The following is a 25,135-nucleotide window of genomic DNA, read 5'->3' as shown; positions in this document are numbered from 1 at the left end:
GAGCGGCCGAGGGTTTCCCCAGCATCCAGCCCTGCCCGCGGTCGATCCCACTATGCCTGGGCTTTCCGAGCCCTCCTCTCCGGCGGCCGGTCCCGCTCCGCCCGGGAAAGGCCGACGGGCAAGCATCGCCCCGAAGGCAGGCAGAGCCACCGCCGTGCTCCCGCCTTCCCGTCGCTCAGTGCCGTCATCCCGGTGCGGCGGGGGCTGCCCACCGCGTGCGGCACTTCGCTGCAGGGCGGGAGGCCCCCGTCAGCAGCCGGGCAGCGCCGGGCCGCGGCCGCCGGTCCCTCGCCGAGATCCCCTCCCCTTCCCCGGGGCCGCCGCGGGCCGTAGCAATCCGCGGCGGCGGCAGCCCTCGGTGGCGGCGGATTCCTTCCCGCTGACGTCCCCCCGCTCCGCCGCGCTCCCCGCCCCGTCCGGACCCCCGGGCGGCGCCCGGCGGCGGCTGCGGGGCGGGCCCGGGCGGGGCGAGTGCCCCTCCCCGCGGCCCCGCGCCCCCTCCCCGGCCCGTCGGGGGGGGCTGCCCCGGCCCTGCGCCCCGATTGGCGCACTGTGGCTCCGGCCGGAGGGGAGGGACTAGAACTTTCCGCGGCCGCGGGCGGACTCTCGTCTCAGCCCGGAGCCGCCAGCGCCTGCGATCAGCGCCCCCAGAGCGCGGGAGCCCGCCGACATGACCCACTTCAACAAGGGGCCCTCCTACGGGCTCTCCGCCGAGGTCAAGAACAAGGTACGGGCGGCGCGGGGCTCGCCGGGCTTTGTCTGCACCGGGACGGCGGGGCGGGACGGGACGGGACGGGACGGGACGAAGCGCTGCACGACGCGGGGCTCCGCTGCCTCCGGCTGCCGGCGGGTCCCGCCCGCCCCGCGCGGTGGAGGCGCGCAAGGATGCGCCCGCCGCCGGCCCGGGACAGCGCTGCCCTTCGCGGCACCGCTCGGAAAACTTGCGGGCACCGAAGAGCTGTCAGCGCCGGGCGGGCCCGTGTGCGGAGCCGCGATTCGCAGCGTGGCCCGGGCTGCACCTGCCCGTGCCGGCAGCCCTGGCACGGGACATTACGCTCGTGCCTTCTCCGCCCGCCGGGATCGGGCGGGGCGCGGCGCTGGGGCCCACAGCCGTCCCAGAGCCGGCGAAGCGGCGCGGCGGGCGGGCGAGCCCCGGCGGGCAGAGCCGGGCACGGCGCCGTCGGGCCCGCCGAGCGGGGCGCTGCGCGGGCGATGCGCGGGCGCTGCGCGGGTCGCGGCCCCCCGCGCGGCGCATTCCATCCGCATGACATCATGGGCACGGGCGGCGCGCGGCCAATCGGCGCCGGGCCCGCACAGACGCGCATTGTCCGCCCGCCCCGCCCCGGCCCGGCCCGGCCCGCCCCGCCCGCGGGGGCGCACAAAGGCGGCGCGGCTGCGGCTGCGGGCGGGACCCGCGCCCCGCGGGGAGCCCCGCCAGCGGGGCAGCCGCGCCGAGACACCGGCGGGCTCCGCTTGAGAGCGGCCCGAAAGGCAGCGCTGACAGCAGCCGGGCCCCGCGGCCGGAGCGGCGGGCGCCGGTTGTGCGCGGCTTTGCTGAGGTTTTTCTCTTAGGAACAAAAGGTGTCTCGCGTTGTCCTGTTAGACTGGCTGCTACCTTGCAGCGAACAATCACCTAATAAGAAGGAAAACCTTTGCAATAAAAATTACACCGCTAAACAAGCGGGGATAAGTTGGTGCTCAGTGTCTTTATTCACAGGCTTGAAACCTAAACGTGGTCTTTAATAACCGGTTGTTTCACACGCATGTCTGGTTTCGGGCTTCAGCAGATCCCCAGATCCTGTTTGACTTGTAGCTGACTAGAAAGGAGAGCAGGGAGAAAAGTAGTTGCTTTAAACATTGTAATTTATGCTTTACAAAAAACATTTTGCTTTGTTTTTTTTCTTTATTGGCTTTCTCAGGATGGTTGTGGGTTCTGCTGCAAAGTTTGATGACATCATGTAACCAAATGTCTTCCAGAGTGGTTGCTTCCAGCATCTAAACTTAGTGATTTATCTACACCATTACACACTGAAAAAAACCCCAACAAACAACCCAAACCTAAAAAAAGACTAAAACGTGTTGTGTACTATTGCATGTGAATTAGGAAGGAAGTAGAAACTCTTCTACTTTAAAGATAATTGACGAAGTGATGTAGGTTTAACAGCGATCCCTTAATGGGGACAAGATGTGAAGAAGTTCTTTGTTCTTTCTTTCAGTTTCTCATTGCCATCAGCTTCCTTAGGGCCTCCTGAAGAACTGTTCCAAGCCTGTGCATTAGCAGAGGATTTGAAACTGGTGTAATTCACACCTTTATGCAAAGGGCCTTCTACTTCATCTTCCTGAGCTTTGTTTTGCTCTCATTCTCTGCCTTCAATGCATGTATAGCAGAGGGGTGGATGTTTTGGGGCAGCTCCAGTTTACTTGTTTGTTTCTGTCGGTGCAGCAGTGTCATAGAAAACGATTCAAGTGCACCAAAGGCAGATTAACTCATCCCCTTTCAAAAAAACCCAAGCAAACAAAAAGAGCCTCCAATCAACAACAAAATCGCCAGAAGAGGTGTAGCTTGGAGCTTTCAGAATGTTGTTCTCATTGGAAGAGATCAAATTTCAAAGCAATCGTATTATATACAGGTATATCGTGTACCTCCAATCTAGTGTCTTGCATGGGATTGTGGGTTAGATGTGTGTCTGTTCATCTGTATAATTCCAGAGGACCAGCAGATAATATCTCTGGAAAGATCAAAAATTCCTTTTCCCAGATTTTTTCTGTCTCATGAAGGTTTGAAGAATTAGCATTTGAGGAATTCCAACTCTTGGAGAATCAGTTTCTGCTGCCAGTTTTAATCACACTTTCTAAAACACTGGCCTTTGTGCAGACTATTATGTTATGGGTTTTTTAATGTGCTGTTGGGGTAATGTTTGTAAGTAGCTGTAGCACCTCCCTGCTTGAAAGATAGTTACTGTTAAATACCCTTGTTTGAAATTTTCGGTGCTGATCTCCAAGCAGTGTTTTTCTGCAGTAAATGGACAGCTTCATAGCTATGCTGCCCAAGGGTCCAGCTGTGCTGGATAAAAAAATCCCTTGGTTTTGGTTTTTGTTCTTTATTTGCTCATTTGACATTGTATCAGTGTTCAGAGAGACCTTTTGTTTGCCATAGTATTTAAATAGATTAATATAACGTGCCCTGATGCTTTTTAAGCATTTGATTGAGGTCAGGATTCAGTCTCTAAGCTTAAAATTTACTTCTAGTTTGGGGCGGGTTGTATTTGGTTTTGGTTTTTTTCTTTGTTTTGGGGGTTTTTGGGTTTTTTTTTTTTTTTTGTTGCTTTGAGGCCCCACCCTTCTCTTGTTTTGCTCCTTACCTTAGTTCACACAAATATGGTGTCTGGTGTCTGTTAAGGATCTCTTTTCCTCATTCCTGCAGAGAAAGCATGGAGTTTGTGTACTGGTTCCCAGCTGTAAGGAAACTTGTCTGCATGAGAAATGTGTAGGTAGTCAAACTAGTGTAATCCCTTTGAAGCCGATTCCCTGTTTACTTGAGATCACAGAAGATAATTGATCCAAAACAAATATTCAGTGGGGAGCCCTTTAAAATGATTGAAATGGATGGTTTCTTCTGCAGGCAAGAAATAATTTTCTTCTTGAGCAATGGGGGAGTTTCTGCAGTACGTGAGGTTGACATACCATGAGAGGGTGATGCAATTAGATAGAGCTGCAAACTCGATTTTATGTTTGTCTCTGATTTATGCTCCATTGTCTTGCTGCAGAAGGTGTGGAGCAAACAGGAATATTGGGCAGCAGGAGGAGAGGTTCCAGTCCATTCAGCTGCTTCCTAGTGGCTCCACCCTTCCCATGGAAGTGTTATTTGTATTAGACAGGCATTTATCTTCCCCCTCCTCTTACGTTTGATACGGTGCCAGTTTCATCTTCATAAGAAAGTGAGGGTGTGCAGGAGTATGGTTTGTGTGGGGAGTTAAATTTTGCATAGCATTTGGCTGTTGCATGTCCCTGACTTTCCCTCTGAGCCATCCCTGTGGCAGGAGGCTTTCACTGGCCAGTACCATTTTCCACACTTTTTAGAGGCAGCAGAGTAACTGTGGTGTTATCCCAGCCCTGCAGCTGCCACCCTGAAAGGTCAAGCCCTAGCAAAATGGAACAGGAAGGGAAACAAACTTTATAAAGTGGAGGCTGTTAGACAAATGAAGCCTGTAAACAAAATATCTCCCTGTTTTGCAAGTGTGCAGGAGGGCAGTAGTGTTTCCTGCTTTCCTTCTTGAGGGCAATTACAGATTAATGAAAAAGAATTGAAGTCTGTGGTGAATAATGCAAACCAGTCCTAGGTATGATTATTGTGTTCATCTTGAAACGGCTGAGGAGAAAATTCTTGTCATCTATTTTACCTGCTACAGGCCAAATAAACAGATTTAATTGCTTAGTCCAGAAATTACTCTTTTTTTAAAGAAATATTTTTATCTGGGAGCTAGATTAAAATCATTATCTTTCAGATTTTTTAATTAGTGATTTAATAGTGAGATAAGTTTTGGCTGTCTGTGGTTGAACTGTTAGGCCCTCCTTTCAAAACAGAAATAATACCCTTTTCCATTCTTAAAATACAACTCTTCCTACCATATATTTGCTTTACCATTCTGTTTCCTCTGGACTATTTTCCTTTAACAAACCTTTAGGTTTGCTCACTGAATTTTGTGAACCCTAGGTAAGAATGTTTGCCACTGGTAAAAGTGCATTTCTATCAATGTTGTCTGAAATTATACAATAAAAATTGAGACTGTACTGGATAAAGGCAGTGAAAACAGGCTTTAAGAGCAGAGGAGAATTTTTCTGTCATCATCAATGACAGTATAAGATTTCTGCATTCCTATTCCTCTTTATTCTTTTTCTCTATTATCTGTGTAACTTTTAAAGAAGTAATATTTTTAATTTTCAAGTTTTGAATTAAATTCAGGTGTTTAGTTTAAAATAAAATCAGCCTGCATGACCATTTGCATTACACAAATCTTCATTTTGTTGCATGGGGAATTAATAAAAAAATCTAATATTTTGGTGCTCTTAGAAATATTGTCATAGAAATGTATACTGAAAAGGGATTTTCAGGGGAAATAGCAGAAGAATTTATAGGAGCAAGCAATAAACTTTAGTTTGCTTCAGTTAATTCATGGTTTCTGATAGTTGATCATGGCTCTTGACGTTTACATTTCCTAGCTAAATATCAGTTTCACTGTGGAAAGCACTAAAACTTTTCTCTTTGTGTCCAAATTTTGTATTTTTTTCAAAGAACTTTGAATTTCTTCGAGCTGGATCCAGGCATTGGTAACAGATCTGCAGTTCAAGTGAACTTCTTGACTTTGTATTTAATGGTACAGTTTTGATAATTAAGTCCATAGCAAAACTGTCCCTGAAACATAAATATGACAACGGAATAATTCCATAGCAAAACTTACAATCAATTGATGTTTGGCACAATAAACATGCATCACTAAAAACACATTGGTGATATAAAAAAGAAAACCATCCATTTTGTCACTTAGTTTTAAGGTGGATTTTTTAAATGTATCTGCAACCAATTTATGAGAATTCTCCAATTTGTTTACAATTTCTCTGCTGGTTCCTTGTTTCTGATGCTTAGATTCACTTTGACTGACAGGATTAAATGTCACTTAATTGTATTCAATAGCACTTGCTAGAAGGTGGCCCTGCTGCCCTGCACTTCCAAATCACTGGAATTGATTTTTTTGCTGGGCAGGGGCTCCTGTGCTTTTGAGAATGTGTTTGCCATCTCAATGCTGAAACGTGACTGTAGCCTCTTGCTGGGAATTTTGCAAAGGATTTTTTTTTTAACGGAGCCCAGTGAATCACTGGCTTTATTAAGCTGTAGTAACCTATTAATTTGTATTCTCCTAGTGTTAGGTTCTGTGTGTGAAGAGTTCTCATACTCACTGAGAATTGGTATTAATACAGATTAATTAGATTTTTTTGTTGTTATTAAATGAGGAAGGTAATCCAGCAGTGGAGAATCTTAACTACAGTGTTAAGATTCATCCTTTACTCTCTATCTCAGTGTGTCTATCTTCATGTGTCTAATCCATTTACCACTTCCACTGTTACAATCTCAGGACAAGTCCATTCTGTTAGGCATGATCAAGTATGGGTATGCAGTTCTGTGGCTACTTCAGGAGAAGTGTTAACACTACAGCAGTAAGAAGTAACCCTACTGAGAGGTACAGACTGATGGGGATGGAACCTTGGTAGCATTGCATTGACAGTTCATAGCGAGGATACATCTCTTACCTTGAGGAGAAGCAAGTGATTTGCCATGGCAACGCTTCTCTTGCCAGCAGCTTGGATGTTAGCACCCATTCCTGTTCTGGACACTTGCTGAGCCCACAAACAACGAGACTCACCTTCGGGAGCCCTTGCACAGCCCCACCTGGTAGATGTGCCCTGTCCCCGGTGTCACAGCCCCTGGGTAGGTCAGACAGATGCGTGGAAGGAGCTGCCCCAGGGACATCTGGCAGTGGCTGCTGTGCAGCACTGCCACAGGAGCTAGCTGCCTCTGCCCCAGTGGTTTCAATGCCCAGTAAACCCTGACACTTGATTGCCAGGCTGGCTCTTGTCTTTGGGGCCCCTCAGGCCTGGGGTGGGAGCAGCGCGGGCCGTGCTGAGCTGCAGGCAGGTGTCACTGCCCCTGCTAAGCCCTGGCTGAGGGGTGCCAGTTCCAGCTCTGCCTCTCATCTTGCACTCTTCTTTCTAGGAGGAAGGTGATGAATGGCACAGCACAGCCAAGATTAGCTACTGCTGCCTCATGAACATGAGCATTGAGGAGCCCTCCAGGGGTCTGCTCCTGTGTGGGGTCAGCACACACAAAACTGCCAGTGCTGCACGGGCACCAGTAAATGAACAGTGAGGGTGTTTGCTGAAACTTCTGGTGTGTTTAACCTTAGTGAGCACCCTGGGTCTTCACTTCCAGATTTAAAGCATTTTCTGTCCACGTATAAGATGTGACCTGGTTTATGGTGAATTAATAAACTTTCAGGAAATCTTACACTGGTGTTAGAAAATCATAAAACTTTAAAAACCATAAAACATGGTTAATTTTTAAGGATATGAGATAAGTATTTTGTATCCTTTGAATGCAAGCTCACAGTGTACCTCCTATGACTAGAACACTTCTGAAGAAAGTAAATAGAGCTTGACAGTTGTGACAATTAAATGGGATTAGCAGCCTCAGAAAATAAAAAACTATGATTTGCATTACAGCAGTGCTTGCTTGTTTAAAATTTACAAATGAATGTGCTCTTTGTGTGGTTTCAGAGTTAGACTTAGTTTAAAATTTGGAGAAAAATACTTATTAGTCCTGTTGCTGAGTCAATACCCATACAAGATAGATGGATGGATGCACACATTCTTGTGAGACAGCAGCACATCACTGATTTTTGTCCCACCTTGTCTTTTTTTGACAGAACATTAATTTGGATGCTTTTTCTTGCCTGCAAATAGTTTATAATTTGCCTTGGTGAATAAAGGATAGAAACTTCTTTGTACTCAGAATTGTCAGCTCCTGTAGCTGCATAGCACGGTATACACTGGGCATCTGATACGTCCTTTTAAGGCAAACTTTGTAGAGATTCCCATCCCCTATGGAACTGTACAGGAAAGGCCTTCAGTAAAAATGGGCTCCAGGCCAGGACACGTAGGGCAATTTGAAACAGATTTTTTCTAAGTGAGATCATGTGAAAATCCTTCTTTTTTTCTTTAAGAGGGACTCTTGCTTAAAAATGCTTTTTGTAAGTATCTGATTCTAAACAACTGTTAGCTTGTATAGCTGTGTTCAGCAGCAAATACTTTCTTTTGAGTAAATACATTTGGTTCTGCAGTAATGCCTCACAGTAACTTATGTCATTGTTTCTATTTAGTGGGGTTGAATGACAGTGATTTTCTCAAAAACAGTTTTGACTTTTCTTCAGGTGGGTGGTTCTATGTTTGGGACTTTTTTTTTAAAGCTGCAATAACCCTTCCCTCCTTCCGCCCACACTCACCCCCCTCCTCCCCTTCTTTTTCCACCCCTCCTCAAACCAGTGCAGATTTTAGTAGATACTTAGAGGGGAAACATAATTAAACTTCGGTTGTAGAGAGTTGTACAAAAGTGTCTCTTACCCAAAGCGATGCCGTTCTGGATGTGGAGCTGGCAAAGGCTGGCAGGCGTGGTGCCCCTGGAGGAGCTGGCAGCAAGGGAAGGCCACTGAGCGAGGATGAAGTGCTGCTGTCACAGCACAGCCACGTTCCAGTGCCCTGCTTGGACTGTCCCCAACTGTCCCAGCAGCTGGGCCAAGCAGGCTGCCAGCCTTGGGAGCCTGAGCTTACCCTGGTCACTGACACTCAAGGAAACCAGACTTCAACCATTCCGTGCCTGTGCTGCTTCCCTTCCAAGACTCAACTCTCTATTCTGGGGTCAACACAGGATTTTTCTTGAGGATGTTATTTAGTCAGGCCTTTCATTAGACAACCTTTTGGTTACCGAGTAATCCTTAAGGGGTACAGAGAAGTGAATCGGTATGTGGCTTGGGCATACACACAGGACCTGAACGCCAATTATTTGCCTAAATATTTCTGCACTTTCTTGCTATTCTGAAATGCTTGCATGAAGATGGAATCTGATCTACTGAAAATCCCAGCTGTCTGAATTATAGATGGATTCTAAACAAATCTTGCCCTATTTGCATGTTTTTACCATGGCTCTTCCTAAGGATAAAACAGGACATTACTATTGCAAAAACCATACTTTGCTTTCCTGCTAAGAAAGCTCTGCCATTGTGGCAGTGGAAATATCTGCAGGAAAGCAATATAGTCTCTTATTTATAGGCAGCATTATCTCAGTATCCCTGGTTTTGCTTGAATAAGAATAATTTAATTTAAAAGTATTTTTCTGTTGTCCCTAATCAGTTGGCTGTATACTAGAAGCCTTCACAGGAAAAGGTAAGGCTTCAAATCCACATGCATTTTGGAAGGGATTTGGTTATAGTTAAACGTTCATGGTGAAAAGCAACTCCTGCCTTGCTGCTGACATGGACCCCAGCAGAGTATTTCCCTTCTGTGTTGAGCATGGGCAGAACACAAGTCAGAGCTCAGGCCAGTACACAGCAAGCAGAAGGATGTGCTGGAGCAGGACCTGTACTGCAGCTCCTGTTGAGATTCCCACTGTGTGACCAGCCTGAGCTGCCACTGCCTTGGTTCACTTCATAACACCGTGGGGGATCAATTAGACGTTCCATTATATATCATAATTGCAAGTCAATACTGTGTTAGGTCAGTGAAGCATGTGTAGTTCAGGCACGTATCTGGTGTTCTAAGACTAAATGCTCTTTGCTTAATTTTGCAAGAAGCTGTTCCCCTACCTTGCTGACATTGTTCTGTTAATCATGTCCTATACAAATAAAAAGTACAAGTAATTTTTGAAGAACATTAAGACTAATGCCTTTTTACTATGTTCTGTCTTGATGACAGCCTTTGTCATTTATAAATGGTGGTATGAAAATGTCTTTGATATGGAAATCTACTTCTATTTGAAAGAACCTAGCTGGTTTTATTAAAAGAGTAAACAACGATTGTGAGATTAAATATCAGCAATAAAGCACGGGTCTTTGAATGGATGAAACAGAATTGGAGCAAAATATAACAAACAAAGTTAAAGTTCAATCAGTGCACCTGAGCATTTTGTTCTGCAGAACAATAATGGAACCTTAAATCATTGAGGACTGAGACCTCTCACAGTCATTTGCAGCACAACCTTGCCCTCACATTCTTCTGGGTGGGTATTTCAAACCTACTCTCGAATCAGGAGCGTGTGACACCACAATTTGCCTTGTGGCATTCTGAGTTTGGGATGCAGTGTGTATGTGCATCTCCTACCCACCCCCAGCGATGCCAGCTGCTCTTTCTGCTTGTGTTAAATTGCTGAAAAACAGTGCTTTAAAAGTTTCTACAGGGTATTGAATCAGAGTCTGTTACTTTGGAGTTTGACTGTCTTTTCTGCTTTCTCGCTTGTACTTTCTTCTTTACTCATAAACTCCAGCGTAACAGGCTTATGGCTTGATTTGTACATTACTAAACCTACATTAAATAAAAGGTTGGGCTACAAGTTCATGTAATCATAATTTTTTTCACTTTGTCTTACTTTTCTTAGAAATTCTTCTTAAGATGTATATTATTAGAAAATTAAAGAAACATTTTCTAACGTGTTTATGGTCATTACCCTTTAAAAAATATATTGTTATAACACTTTTTGTGTGGTTAAAGCACAACTTGTCTGGGTGGCTAAATCCAAAATATTTTTGAATGTTTCCTGGATTATAATCAACCTTGTGCATCACCTACTGAACCTTAATTGGTCAGAGATATACCCAGGAGGGGGTGAGGTAAAGAGCCAGAGCAGCAGATTATCGTTGTCTTTCATTCTTTTTGCCAAGTTCATTCTTGTAATATTTTTATTGGCGGTAAAGCAAAACAAGAATATGAAGCTGTTGATAGGCAAGGTCTTCTAAACCTTAGGGTGTGAAATCTGCACTACTTGTGCTTCTGCTAATACTATAGCAGTGGGGAGAATTATCTCAACCAGAAAAACATGCTATGTGTGAATTGAAAGACTTGGATGTATTACCTTTATGAAAGATAAATCTAGGCAGCTCTTAGTAGCTGGAAGCAGCTAAAGAAGTTCTCAAGAAACGTCTTTCACCTAAATTACAAAAATAAAAGCCAGATTGAATTACTATGTACAAGGATGGTAAGAATGAGAGAAATCAGTGTTTTCTTTACGAATACCTATCACAGACACCACAGTGAGCCTGTTCAGCTCATATGAGTTGAAGGAGTTAAATGGGTGCAGGCTGACAGGGAACCAAGCGCTGTCAGTGGGTTGGAGGGAAGCCCTGAGCCCAATTCACTGGGAAATGCTGTTACCTCAGCAGCTGCCCTGTCATTTGTGCGTGTCCCTGTCACAGCTGTGCCGGGCATCACAGCTGGCAGTGAGGAATCGAGTACCTGAGCTCACTGGGTGGGGGCAAATTAGAGCGGTGAGAGGAGAGTCTGGAGGTTTGCCTTTGGAAAAAGTGCTGAGAAAATGCAGCATGGACTGCCTCTTTGCTGGAGAGGCAGAAGGAATGTGCATTTTGTGTAACTTTTATAGCAACACTCGAAGTGACAGACTTAGCTTTCTTTAGACAACTTTGCTGGGAGGTATGTTTGAGTTACCAGTTACCTGCTTCCTGCTGTAGAACATAATTACTCTGGTTTGGGTAAGTGAAGAGGATTTGCAGAGAAGAAAAAAGGTGTGGAGACAGAATGAAATAATCAGACTCTGCAGTCCTATTTGGGAGGAAAATTTGAAAGACTTGTCAACAAAGTTGGGCCTTGGGGAAGGGCTACCGACTCAGAATACAGTTTGCTTGTAAAATTACATATTTGAAAGCCATTCTGTTGGGGAGAAAAGGGGATAAACTTAAAAGAATGTCCAATTTCTTGGGCTTCTGTAGTAGCAATAGATTAGAAAAGTGTTCTGAGAAAGACTGAGTGATCATTGATGTTACTGTTTATGTTTGCAGGCTCCTTCTAGCCTTTGAGAACTACTTTTCCACCAGAGTTGCAGTAATAGTCCCAAGAGATGCTTCCTGAGTTACTACTGGAAAAATGAAATTGTTTTCAGATGCTTTGGATTTTTTTTTCCGTTTATGCACCAGATTGTTCTCTATGGTATTTTCCTTTCCCCCACAAAAGAATATTAACTAGGCATCACTGAGGTCTGTCAGGTTACCAGGATTTTCCATGCAGCACTCAGTGTGTTGTCTCAGGAGACATTACTGCTCATGATGTCAGAGCCTGTCCAGATTTGCTGTGTCATATCAGTCATGCTGGGGCTGGGTTTCAAAGCAAGGAGAATTCCCTTCCCATCAAGGACTAACAGGCTTTTCTCCATTGGGTTGGAGCAGCTGTGTCTTAGCTGAGAACAAATTTCATATCCCAGTGGATTTTTGAAGCAAAAATAAGCAGTGGTTTAAAATAATAGATAGTGGATACTACTGGAACCATGTTCTCTGAAGGAATATAAACAGTTCAGCAATATACAGACTAAATAAACAGAGAAAAGGAACTGGATACCAAGAAGTATAAGGTATGGTGGCATGACCAGAAGGTGCTACAGTTCACAGTGGAAGCTGATGGCTAAGGAGAATTGGAGTTACAAGCCAGAAAATTGTGATTTTGGCAAAACATGATGAGAGCAAAAAGTGCAAGAAAAGCTGAGAACATGTTAGAAGAAGTGAGGGTGTTGCAGTAGCTGCTGGGTACGAGAGGGAAGCAGCATTCAGTCCAAGGGCAGGCCTTTGAGTTCTTGGTGCACTCTGGGGGAAGAGATGGTAGCATTGCAAAAATGCAAAAAAAAAAATTGCAAAATGTCATAAAATCCTACTGGACAGCCAGGGAGTAGAACACTCAGTTCTTCCAGCCAGCTGATCTGGCAACAAGCACCATGCATGACTGCAGGTATCTGTACTTGTAAGATGACTTGGAAACTTTGAGGCATGGTTTGTTCTCACTTCACAGAGTTTAAACTGGTGCCTATGGGAAGAGTGCCAGGAATTTTGGATTAATGCTCATCCATCTCTTTTTTTAAGATTGTAGCCTAAATTTTGATTTACAGAGAAAACAGTGAAGTGTTGGCAGGGTATCAGTTACGCTACACATTAAAAAAAAAAGGTTGAATATTAAGCAAAATGGATACAGCTGTAAAATTTTTGTGCTAAGTAGCATTTTGGGATGTAGTGAGATCTTTCAGTGGTAATGTTAATGCAGTGTTCTCTGCCTTTCTGAACAACAGTCCATAAAGACAGAAAAAAATGCATCTTCAAATACCAGGGCATAGTGAGTGGTGGCTTTGAGTTTTTGAAGTACTTTCCTCTTTGGTTTTCATCTGCATTGTCACATTCCTGTTACATATGGGGTTCTTGGGCACAAATATGCCTCCTATGACATTTGGTTTTGCATGCAATCCAGGTCAACATGCATGAAATTAACAGGAAATTTTAATTTGTCCTTATGATGAGTGCTCATTGGGTTGGAACTTCAAATAGCAAGTTTGCAAATAGCAAGCAAGCTTCCCTTGATCACCTTGGTACCCTGTCACTTCATCTTCTTACCCACTTTCAGTAAAATCAAAAATTTTATATTTTTCCAGTCTTGGGTTCCCTGTCTCAACTTACAGAGTGTGCTGCTCTTTATTTACACTATGACTAAATAATCAGTGATTGTCCTTGCCATTCTGTCACCTCTGAAGCTGATGATTAGATATGTAATCTGTTTACACCATAGAATTTTAACCAGAAAGTTCTAGCTTGCTTGTATAATTTTTTTTTTAAATCCTTGTCCCTCTAATGGGAAGAATTTACTCTTTGTGCCTTTGTCTTGATTATTCACATAGCCACTAAGCTCTTAACACTTTTCTTCTCCCAGGTATTTATCTGTGTAAATTTTAGATAGGTGATTCAAAAGTGTGTTCTAGAACAGCAGGTGATGAACAGGAATTCTGGATAACAATTTGGGACTGGCTGTGGTCTGCCTGACTCCCACTTCTGAGCAGTAAGGGCTGTCAAGAGCTTCTTCTGCCTTGATACCAGGAGAGAATTTTGCTTTCATCTTTCCCCATGCCATCATAAGCCCTGAAAAGGGGGAGGAAAAATATTTCATCACAAACTAGTGCCAAGCAAATGAAAAAGAGGTATCAGCATTGGTATTTTTGGCCTCAGCAGGACAAATCACTGCTGAAGGTAGTGCTTATTCCAATGCAAAGGATGTTTGCAAAGGCAACACTGAAACCACAGCAATTCAATTTCACTCAGACAGTTCTGAATTAATAAAGATTGAAAAGTTGATACAGGAACAAATTGCTACTTAAAATTGAAACTGTACAGGCTTAGGTCTTAAAACCTGGAGTTTCTAATTTGTTGTTTATATTTGCTTTCAGTAGTTTATTGTCTAGATGTGTAAAAGTAAAATTAGTATTAAAACCCCTGGCTAAACATGGATTAAATTCTGTACAAGATGAATGTGCTCCTATACTTACTAAAAATTCAGTAAGCTTTCTCTGCTCAATCTTGTTTTTTAATTGAAAAGTTACTAATTTTGTGTCACTTTAAGCAAGAATATGGGCCATACCAAATTTCTCCCTATAAAGAACATTAAAATCCACACCTTAGGGCTCTATCTATTTTTCTGTCCAATTTGGTGAAAAAGCATATAGGTAACCTCTTCCTATGCTACCTTATCTTGGAGTCAAGTCCTGGTTATTTCTCTTGCTGTACATGGCCCTGTACTTTATTTACCTTGGAAAACCAAAATGTACAACCTACTTTGCTGCAGTTTTATATGTATATACATCTTAAGTTTTGTTGACAAACACAGTTCCTATAATAAGAGTTGTTGATGTACTTTGACAAGCACATGCTTTTTTGGTTGAAACTTATGACTAGAGAGCAGTTTTTTCAAAAGGTTACTAGTACTTTAAATTTAGTGTGCTGCACATGAAACCTTTGACTCCTGCTGGGGAGGGCAGGAAGCCTGCAGCTTTAATCAGAAATTTCATCAGAACTAAGAAGTGCAAGCTGTTATGACATGATGTTTAACTTCAAAAGTTTTATTATCTTTTATACCTGCTTTTTAGCTTAGTAAGATTTGTGTTTGCTAGTCCCAGTGTAAAAAGTAGTGCAGTGTGCTTAAGCTCTTCCTTGAGATGCTGTTACAGTAATTTTCCAGAGCAGCAGCAGTGCAGCCAGCTGAACTCAAACTGGAGGTCTGGCATACATGGAGCCCTCAGTGTACAGTGTGTACTGTGTAAACTGGAAAAGATTAGCATAAAAGGACAGCTCAAAGTCCATATGATACCAGTTATGGTGTGAAGTACTGCTTAACATCATCACTCAAACTAAACATGCTACAGGCACACTGAGTAACTTCAAGGGACACAGATCATTAAAGTTGGCCAGCAGAACTTTGCTAGCTTCCAGGAATTCATGAGCTTGATAAAAACAGTGATGATTGTTACTGTAGCTGTACTGCACACGCAGGGAGGGTTTTTACACTCTAAGATCTCCCAAAGAGGAAAGTCCTACCTGAACAGAACTAGTTGTGAGGATCAGGTGTGAAGTTGCCAGAGGAATCAAATTCAACGCAAGGATTCCAGCCTGAAGCATACATTGGCACAAACACATGTGGATCAGTTTGTCATAGGCAGGTAACACCCAGCCTTTTCCTGCCACCACCTTGGATCACCCATAATTTTGACCACTTCTATAAACATTAGTTTCCTTTCAAAGATATTTCTATTAAACCTATATCTCTGAAGCATCAACAGAAAGAGCAACATCAACAACTTTATGTATCTTTTGACATTTGTCAGAAGAAAGAAATGAACAGTTGGCTTCCTGCTATCTTATATTAAACTTCTGCAAAATCTTATATCCATTGCTACAATTGAATCATTTTTACAGTATTCTGGAACTGTAGGGTTTTTTTGTGGCACTGATGATATTTGGAATGAAGCTGCTTGGCTACAGCTTTCATCTTCCATAGAGACAGTATTTTCTTTTGCTGTAGACTTGAAGATTTAAGTATCTTCCTTGAAGGTTCAGTATTATAAAGGATCAAATGTTGGCATATTTTTGATTGGTAGTAATGGAGAAAGACATAATTTTTTTACATTCATATCAAAGCCTCTGGCTTCACCTCATAGATAGCAATCAAAGGAAAACTGGAACATCTCTGATATCCACATGTGGAAAATATGAAATATTCAGTAAGAGCGTTACATAACCTCTGGTTGTGCCACTGGGAATAGAAGAGCTAAGAATTCAGAATAAGCATAATGCCTTATTTCTGGTAGTATCTGACCTGTCACTCTCCCTGTTTAATCCCTTCTTCTCACATGTTTAAAGCCTTATTTGAAAGATTCCACATCTCTAGGTTTTTAGGTAGATTGAATATAATTTGCAGAGAAATTAGCATGTTTTACTTTTTGTATCTTAGTTTCCCACCAGCTCAAAAATCAGAACAAAAATAATGCTTTTAGTAGCAATAAGAACTCTCCTCATGTGTATAAGTGTTTTTTACTTCCTGTCTCTAGATAACCACTGTAGTGATACCCCAAGACAATTTAAAACCTCTTTAAAAGCTCAAGATTTGAAACATGGTAAAGTACTTCAACATAAAGTAAATATCCTTCAGAAGTGATAAAATTCTACCTGATTACTTCTAAGGTCCCCAAGCAGTGGGGTCCGCAATTTCATATTCAGTTCAGTTGTAATCTTCCATATGGAATGCACTTACTATTAAATGACAAAAATTTCTGACATTTTCTTCTTTGCCTGCCGAGAAAGATTAAGATAGCCACACTTGCAGAAGTCTTTAGGGTTCTCGCTCTTACTGGCTTCCATATTTACTTTTTCTTTTTAATATTGGGAGGGAAAAGATTAAACTATGTCTCTTGGTGGTATGATCACAAACTTTCTTTCTTTTTTTTTTTTTTTTGCCAGAGTTTAAAAATAAGTTAAGTGGTAGAAACACAAGTCCAGTTCTATTCCAGATGATTTCAACTGCAGGATTGCTAACACTGTCTTTAAGCTACACTGAAACTGCTTAAATTTTCAGAAAGCACAATGTTCATTATGTCTGTAACTAAAGATTTGTGGGGGACATCAGCTCAAGCCCTGCTTTGTACCCACATGGATGCTGGAATGGTGATTTTATCATAGTATGAGCTGTCAGCATACGAACAACCAGCCCAAATTATCTGCTGTCTTCTAACTGGAGCATCAGAATAGAAAGTTCTGGCCTTTCTATAAACCTGTTCCTTCACTTGAATTGGGGTACAGAAATAAATTATACACTCTCTTGCCTGTACACATAACTTAAGGTTTTGTGGGTGAGGTCACTTTTGCAAGATTTTAACAGGTTCTCTAATGTGCAAGAAGAGTACGATGCTACAATTCAGTCTTTTGGGGAAGATGTTTTGGTATCCTTCTCCCTTGCACATATATTTATTTCCACACAACATGTAACTGGTTCAATTCTGTCCAAGACTGCTTCTTTTCTATCATGTTGAGCGAGCTAGTTGGGTTCTGCCAGATGTTATTGAGGAGACAAATTAAGGATGTGATCACATAAGCTTTGCTTCCACAGGAAATAAAAATATCCATGAAAAGTCATTTGTAAGCTAATCACCAGGTTAGAAAGGAGAAAGATGGCAGTTGACCTCTTCATACACCATTTTCAAGGTGTTACCCATTCCTTGCTATTGTTAACCATCACTGGAAATGAATGTGGTTGTGCTGCTGCTGTGCTAAACTTAAGGGATTGCAAGGGGGACTGCCTGCCACCCATGAGACGAGACCACAGCCATGTCCTTTGAAGCTGTGATCTTCAGTTAGCTTTTCTAGCCTGCTTCTAATCTTAGCTAATATCCAGAAGGTGTGATTAAAAAATAAAGTCGTGATATTTTCCTTGTCGTCTTGTACAGAACGCTGCACAGAATTTTACACCTTAGTCAAGATCTGAATGTAGGAATGGGTTAGTCCATTATCCTGATCTGTAACTAAGGCACATTGCACTACTATTACAAATAGTCTAAGGAAAATAAGTATTACTCAGACAAGGTTTTGAAGTAAAGCCAGAGATACAAGAATTTTCCATTCCCCTTAGAAGAAAAAGGGGGAACAGAGTACTGTAAATTGTAGTTTGGTCAGTTTGGAGCCAGGGATTATTAATGCTAGCCAAAATGTAGCAATTGCCTCTATCCAAGTCATTCAGATATGTTGGAATTATAATCTCCTTCAGTATAAATATAGCTGCTAATAGCTGGCCTTTCTTGGCTGAAGTCTTAAAACTATACGTAAAAAGTCTCAGATGTACATTTTGATCTAATGTGAATGGCTGTCCATGAGTTTCTTGTTTGTAAGCAACTGGTGTAGCTGAGCTGACTTTCTGCACATTAGAAATGCTGCAGGTACATTCTGTGCTTGTCTGTCAGGTTTCTCACAGTGGCTCCCTCACTTCCCACCCTGCTCACCGACCCATGCAGGACAGCTAATGAAGGTGGAAGTGCTGCCAGCCTCTGCACCACTGCAGGTTATTTATCCCACACAATCTTGTGCTCAGATAACTTACTTTGTTTGCAGAAAATGTAGGGATGATTTCAGGGATAGAATCTATTTTGTCCAACTTGCCAATATTGAAAAGGATTGCAAAGGTGACAGGTTTAGCCTGAAGGAAGTTGGAGCTGCTTTGTGGTGCATTCAGGGGTGGGGAACAAAGGGCAGAGTGAAAGAACACGGATGCTGTTGACAGCTGGTGGTGTTGAAGTTCACTGCTTGGAAGTATTTCTTTCACATGGATTGATTTCTAGTGATTGAAGCATAAACTTACAGAGTAGGGAAGTCTGAACATCTGGAAAATTAATTTTTAAGTCATCTTTCTAACAGTTCTAAGCCTCTTCTTGAAGCCTTAAACTTCAAAGATTATTGCAGGTTTTCTTCCTTTGCAATTAAAATATGAGATCAGTTTATTCCAGAAGAGTCTTCCGGGAAGGTCAAAGAGAAAAGAAATAGCAGGGATACTAAAGGTTAACGATAAACCAAGACACAGACACAGCCCCCAGAATCCCCAGCGAGATAACTCAATGTTGTAGCAACAAGGAAAAAACTTACTAGGTCATCTCCATTAATCATAAACTAGCTATAAAAGCAAACCCACTATAATCTTCAGCTGAATAACTTCAAATCTATTGTATTAAAATTTCTTATGTAGAAATTTACCATGTGAGCAGTAGTACTGATGGCATGGCAATTCAGAATATACTACTTCCCTTCCTTACTTCCTGCCAAAGTATAACTTGACTCCTGTATTTTTTCAAAAATCATTCCTCTGTAGCTGTCAAAAGACTTTTCAGGAGCTCCAGGGATTCTGACTCAAAGAAAAACTGCAACATGCTTAAAAGTGCTTTTTCCAAACAGACCTTTAGTAAAGCCATGAAAATTCTAGTTGAAGGGATAAAGTACTTACATCTGTACTCTGATGTATAAAATACAGATTAAAAATCCAGCAATAAAATTACTGGATGACAGCTATAGCATACATGGAGTTGGGGTGGGGAAGAGTTGGAGATTTCTCTCCTGAAGTAACTTTATGACTGCTTGTGTTACAGATTGCCCTGAAATACGACCCCCAGATAGAAGAGGACCTGCGTAACTGGATAGAAGAGGTGACAGGGCTGAGTATTGGTGCAAACTTCCAGCTGGGATTAAAAGATGGCATAATTTTATGCGAGTAAGCATTTATTAAATAACCTTATTTTTAGGAGTTTTCTACTTTAAAGGAACTAAGAAGGGACTTTCTGAAGATTCCCCTTGAAAAGATGTCAACAATTACAGTCAAAGATATCTGACTGTAGGGTGGGAGAAAATTTCTTGGAAACTGTTGGAAAAAATGAACACTTGAATCTCCTTTATATTTCAGCCAAGATTTCTAAGTGTTTCTAAATTTAATGGCATAGCTCATTTCTATAGTAATCAAATGGCACACAAAAATACTTACAGTCTGTTAGACTTGTGAGACCTGAGAACTGAGCTAGTCCACTGTATGAACCAAGAAATTAACCATTTTGATGCAACTAATAAAGAATGAGTGAAAGTATTATATAATGCCTGCGCAATGGTATAAGGATGAGATTTATTGTTTAAGCATTTCCCTCTTTTTCACCTCCCCAGGCTTATAAATAAGCTGCAGCCAGGATCAGTGAAGAAAATTAATCAATCAAAACTAAATTGGCACCAGGTAAAACAAACAAAACAACCTCAGAACTACACCTTTAACCCCCTGAACCCCAAACAGTACTTTTGTTCTCTATTAACAAATTTGCTGTGAAAGTGGTACATCTTAAATCTTAGTAGCACCAAGTTTACATATGATACATATCCAAGACTTGAGGATGCTGCAGACGTGAACAGTGTTTATTAACAGAAGGCAGCTACAGCTGAGGTGGTTCATCAGTGGCAGTTGAGTACCTGTATTTAACAGCAGTGCTTTAGCTGTTCAGGGAAGTGTCAGATGGAAGAACAATCTAAAGCCCTATAGCAAGGCCTTTGCCCAGTTAAAAAAAAAAAAGTTTTCTTTTTATAGAATCACAACTGAGTTTTCCATCCAGGCAGTGCTGCAAGGTATTAGGTCAACAGCCTGCCTGTACCTAGACATCTCTGTATGAAGCATCCGCCTGAGAAGGTGTCTGGAACAAGCATTAGAAGGGTTGCTGCCTAGAGTTACTGCCTTTGCTTTTGCTGAGTCTAGCTTAATACTGTTATGTCAGCCTCCTTGTTTTCTTAGCATTGAACACTTCTAAATAAGGGTGAGGATTTTTGTTTTTAAAGTTTTAATACCTCTTAAGACTTCAGAAGGAAAGAAGAGATTCAGTCCTTCATTCACTTTTGTGTTCTGCATTACTTTCCAATTTCTACAGCAAATAGTGCTAAAAAGTGCTAATAAACCCCAAGGCTTATTTGTCCCAGGAGGTGAGCAAGATAATGCCTTCAGTCCATACAAGGATCCCATCCATATAGTTACAGTTTTATTTTATTCAAAATTATCAGTTGCCAAAGTCAAATAGCATGGATACTATGTCAGATTTTCTAATTTTGAAGCAGGTTTTAGATTAGAATTTCTCTTGGAAGGGACAGACAGTTGAGACAAGTCTTACCAAAGCCCACTCTAACAAAGTATATGGTACTCACTGATGGAGGGATGCCAGGCTGGATGACCTCATAGTCTGATTTCTGAAATCAGTGTTAAAACTAACAAAAACTTCTCGCCAGTCACTCTTAACCATGCCAACTATTTAGTCCAGTTTGCACGAGGCAAAGAACTTGAGTAAAACAACCAAACAACAAACCAACCAACACCAGAAGGCTTTAAAATTACTTAATTTCTGATCTGAAACACTGTAGAAAGCTGGCTTTTATGTTTCTATTTAGCTGGAGAACATTGGGAATTTTATCAAGGCCATCCAAGTCTACGGTATGAAGCCACATGACATTTTTGAAGCAAATGATCTTTTTGAGAATGGAAATATGACTCAAGTACAGACTACTCTAGTGGCACTGGCAGGTCTGGTAAGTATTTATACCTCTGGAGTTGGCCCAAATCCACATGCCAGTTCAGATGCAGCCTACAACCCATGTAAATACAGAAAACAGCATCCAGCCTGTCAGGAGAGGACAGACAGTACTGAGAGTCTGAAGTGCAGAGGTTGCACTGCAGAGAGCTGTGTGCTCCCACATGCCCCAGGGAGGGCTTAGAGTTCAGAGTGGGGGTTCCTGACTGCTTCCATGTGCATACACAGAACAGGGCAGGCTCACAGGAGAGCACTAATCCCTGCAGAATGTCCTTCTGACTCGGGTAGCTTTGGAGAGCTGCCTTCAAATGGTGTGGGGAACTGGTACCTTCTCTCAACCCTGACACAGTCTCATGGAGACAGACCTGCTCGTGGCAGCACAGGCTTAGAGACTGGAGACAGAAAATACACTTCAAACACTGAATATTCTATTTTCCCTCTCCCAAAATAGGCAAAAACTAAAGGTTTTCATACTACAATTGATATCGGTGTGAAATATGCAGAGAAACAAGCACGAAGTTTTGATGCAGGAAAACTAAAAGCTGGTCAAAGTGTAATTGGCCTGCAGGTAAGTATGAAATTCAAGTTTGCAGTAATTTGAGTAATTTGTTACATTCGAGAACAACTTTCTTGCTTTGATTAACTGGGACATTGTTTATGCAAAACCAGGTGCAGAATAACAATATATTCTTATCGTGGAAAGAGGAATGAGGTTTTAATTCTTGTAAGCAGTTGATTGGCTTTATAAGATCAAGTCACTGCCTGGAAGGTTGGTTTGTTTGTTTTAAATCTGCTGTAAGAGTGATAAGGAGGAAAAGAACAGCTAATATTAGCAGCATCATCTCTGTCTTTTAAGGTGGTTTTTAAAGTAGGAGTCTTTGGATAGTTAAAAAGTTCTTTGTATGGTAGAAACTTGTTTTTTCTCTCCTCTTTCCTTAGTAATCATAAAAGCCAAAGTAAAATCTTAAAATTCCTGTGGTAGAAAAATTGTGGCAGTATAAATGAATCATTACTGTCAAAGGTAAAAGGTACTTTTTACATTTTGAGGCATACTTCCACTCTAATTGCAATGCACTTGGGCCTTAGGATGACAGTTGCCTTTATTTTTCCCTTTGAAACTTGAAAAGAGAAAGGGTAATATATTACAGGTAGTGGTCAAACTACATGAGGAAAACATGAACCTTTTTTTTGTCAGCCATCACAGTTACCAACCGTGTTTTTTTCCTTAGACTATGCTTAATGTACAAATAAAAATAATTTCTTCTGTCCACTTCTTCCCTCCCCCAATAAAGATGGGCACCAACAAGTGTGCCAGTCAGGCAGGCATGACTGCTTATGGAACTAGAAGACACCTCTATGACCCAAAAATGCAAACTGATAAGCCATTTGACCAGACAACGATTAGCCTACAGATGGGCACTAACAAAGGAGCCAGTCAGGTAAGCAGGACTGTGTGTGATGTGCAGGAGGGACACAGCTCTCAGCCCAGTGGGACAGGACAGCCTGGAGTGTGCCCAGTAGCAGAGTCTAACAGGCAGCAGTGAGTGGGTACAGTTCAGCTGTGCTCTTCATGCAGTACTTGAGGGCCTTGAATCTCTTATCTTAACCAGTGTGTTCTGTGCTGAGTGTCTTAAGGCATAAAAACATCCCAGTGCTTCTAGAATTTCCTGCTGGCAGTGTTATACCAGGAGAAAACAGTAACTTCATTATAAGTATTAACTAGACAGAGGCAAAAAAGAAATTGCTTACTGGCACTACCTTAGTCAGAATGCTTAGTGTATTCTTTCCAAAGAGGACCATAAACTGGACCTTTCTGCAAGGCCTTTTTTCTGTGACTCACCTACTAGTGAACGGATGTTACTTCACTGTGTTTTGTTATATTTCAGTTCCTACTTTTCAGCACTTTCAGTGAGGCATACTAGTGAAATCATGTATCTAGTAATCACAGCTCTTGACCTTCTTACTGAATCTCTACAATCCTGTTTTATTAGGCTGGTATGCTGGCCCCAGGTACCAGGAGAGACATCTATGATCAGAAGCACATATTACAGCCTGTGGATAACTCAACTATTTCGTTACAAATGGGTACCAACAAAGTAGCTTCACAGAAGGGAATGAGTGTCTATGGGCTTGGACGGCAAGTGTACGACCCCAAGTACTGTGCTGCTCCCACAGAACCTGTCATTCACAACGGCAGCCAAGGAACGGGGACGAACGGGTCAGAAATCAGCGATAGCGATTACCAGGCAGAGTACCCGGATGATTACCACGGGGAGTACCAAGATGACTATCAAAGAGATTACCATGGCCAGTACAGTGACCAGGGCATTGATTACTAGCTTTGCATCAAAAGTTCAGTATTAGTTGATTATTTTATTCAGTAAGAACGAAACTAGCCTTGTGGAATTGTTACCCGTCTTTCCTACACACTACGCTTAATGTACCTAAAGAAATACTGCCTTACATACATTCCTTTCTCCTTTCTCTGCCCTTTCCCTGTCTAGTTGCCTTTAGTGCTGTAACAGTTGTAGTCTACAGCATAAACAATAACTGCATATGAAGTAAAAGGAATACTGTGAAAGGGGGAGTGCTCTCATACAGCCAGGTTGTTTCGTAAGGAGCTATGCATTCTCACAATCTCTACTTAAGCAGGTTTTTACATACCAAGTTAAGCCTTCATTTTACATATTTACAGCTTTTCTCCGGAGGAGATAAAAGAATCTCATGCTTAAAGTTACATGTGGTCTTTGCCAATTAAATTTAAGATATCTCATTAGTGATTTAATATCATTGCTATGTTTTTAAGGTATTGTTTGCTAATGTTAAGTCCTGCATTAGACATAAGTGTGCATTTGTGATTGTGTATTCATTCCATTATCAACACTGACCAAACTTAGAAATAGTTGTCTTACTAAAAAGGGAGCTTGTACAAAGTCTTGAGCCAACAGAAGTTCCATGATTAATGGTGCATTTGCCTTTTATTGTGCCATAATATATCCATGTAGAAATGCTTTTTTCTTCCTTGAACTGTATTTATTGCCACACTTCTGAAACTGATCCCATTGTATTTTTATAAATAAATATTTTTTTCTTAAAGGTACGTAGAGGATCTTGTCTCATTTGTTATGCTACCAGTCCTAAAGATTAGATGTCATAAGAATTATTCCCAGATAAGCATCACCTTTGCCTATTTTAAGGGTAATGTAGAACTCCATTCTGTTGCAGTTTGGGTCCATTTTTTCCCATTGGATTTAATCTAGCTATCTTGTAAAAATCTCTCAGGAATGAGTGTCACTGACTTAATAGGAGAGGAATGTAGGTCCTTCCCAGCTGGGTTCACTTCCCCTCTTCATGACTCTGAGGTTATGAGCAGAGCTCCTTAGCTGTTCACTAAATCCCTGCCGTTTTCTCAAGGCAAACGAGGATCACACATATTTATTGTTGCCTCTGCTTCAGCCTGTTGCCTTAATGCCATCACTTGGAGAATGCAAAACACTGTTGCTTTAGATTATGTAAAGACACACACAGCCTGTGCCTGCTGAGTACCTGCAATCCCAGGCACTCAGTTACTGATAGCAGAGCTTTATTCCTAAATGGAGGATGCTTTCTTCCTCAGCATGGAATGCAGAGAAACTACACTAATTTACCTGCACCTTTTAAAAGGAGGAAAAAGAGCATGTGTCAATGGGGGCCAATGTTGCAGTTTCTACCTTCTGTAAAATAATTCAAGGTTATCTTAAAAGTGTTCACTGCAGCTTAAATGTACTACCTTCACATATTAAATGTTTTACATTTGCAAGTTCTGGATTTATGAAGGATTTTTTCCTCAAGATTGGAAATTGTTTGTGCATGCTCCATTAGTTTCTGTCATCTTTGAATGTGATGTTGTGATCTGACTTTCAGCTGACCTATTTGTTGTGT

General features: G+C 42.0%; 1 protein-coding gene across 1 annotated transcript; it reads left to right on the top strand.

The window, feature by feature from the left end:
- The first annotated feature begins 547 nt into the window (after nt 1-547).
- Nucleotides 548-24,314, top strand: CNN3 (calponin 3). Its single transcript, XM_066555746.1, has 7 exons — nt 548-727; nt 19,256-19,377; nt 19,818-19,884; nt 21,075-21,212; nt 21,666-21,782; nt 22,507-22,653; nt 23,206-24,314. The coding sequence occupies exons 1-7, from the start codon at nt 671-673 to the stop codon at nt 23,551-23,553; spliced, it is 996 nt and encodes a 331-aa protein (XP_066411843.1). The 5' UTR covers nt 548-670; the 3' UTR covers nt 23,554-24,314.
- Nucleotides 24,315-25,135: the final 821 nt, after the last annotated feature.

Source organism: Molothrus aeneus, chromosome 9 (assembly GCF_037042795.1).
Source record: "Molothrus aeneus isolate 106 chromosome 9, BPBGC_Maene_1.0, whole genome shotgun sequence".
NCBI lineage: Eukaryota > Metazoa > Chordata > Aves > Passeriformes > Icteridae > Molothrus > Molothrus aeneus.
The sequence above is the reverse complement of the archived record's forward strand: the minus strand, read 5'-3'. Positions and strand labels throughout refer to the sequence as shown.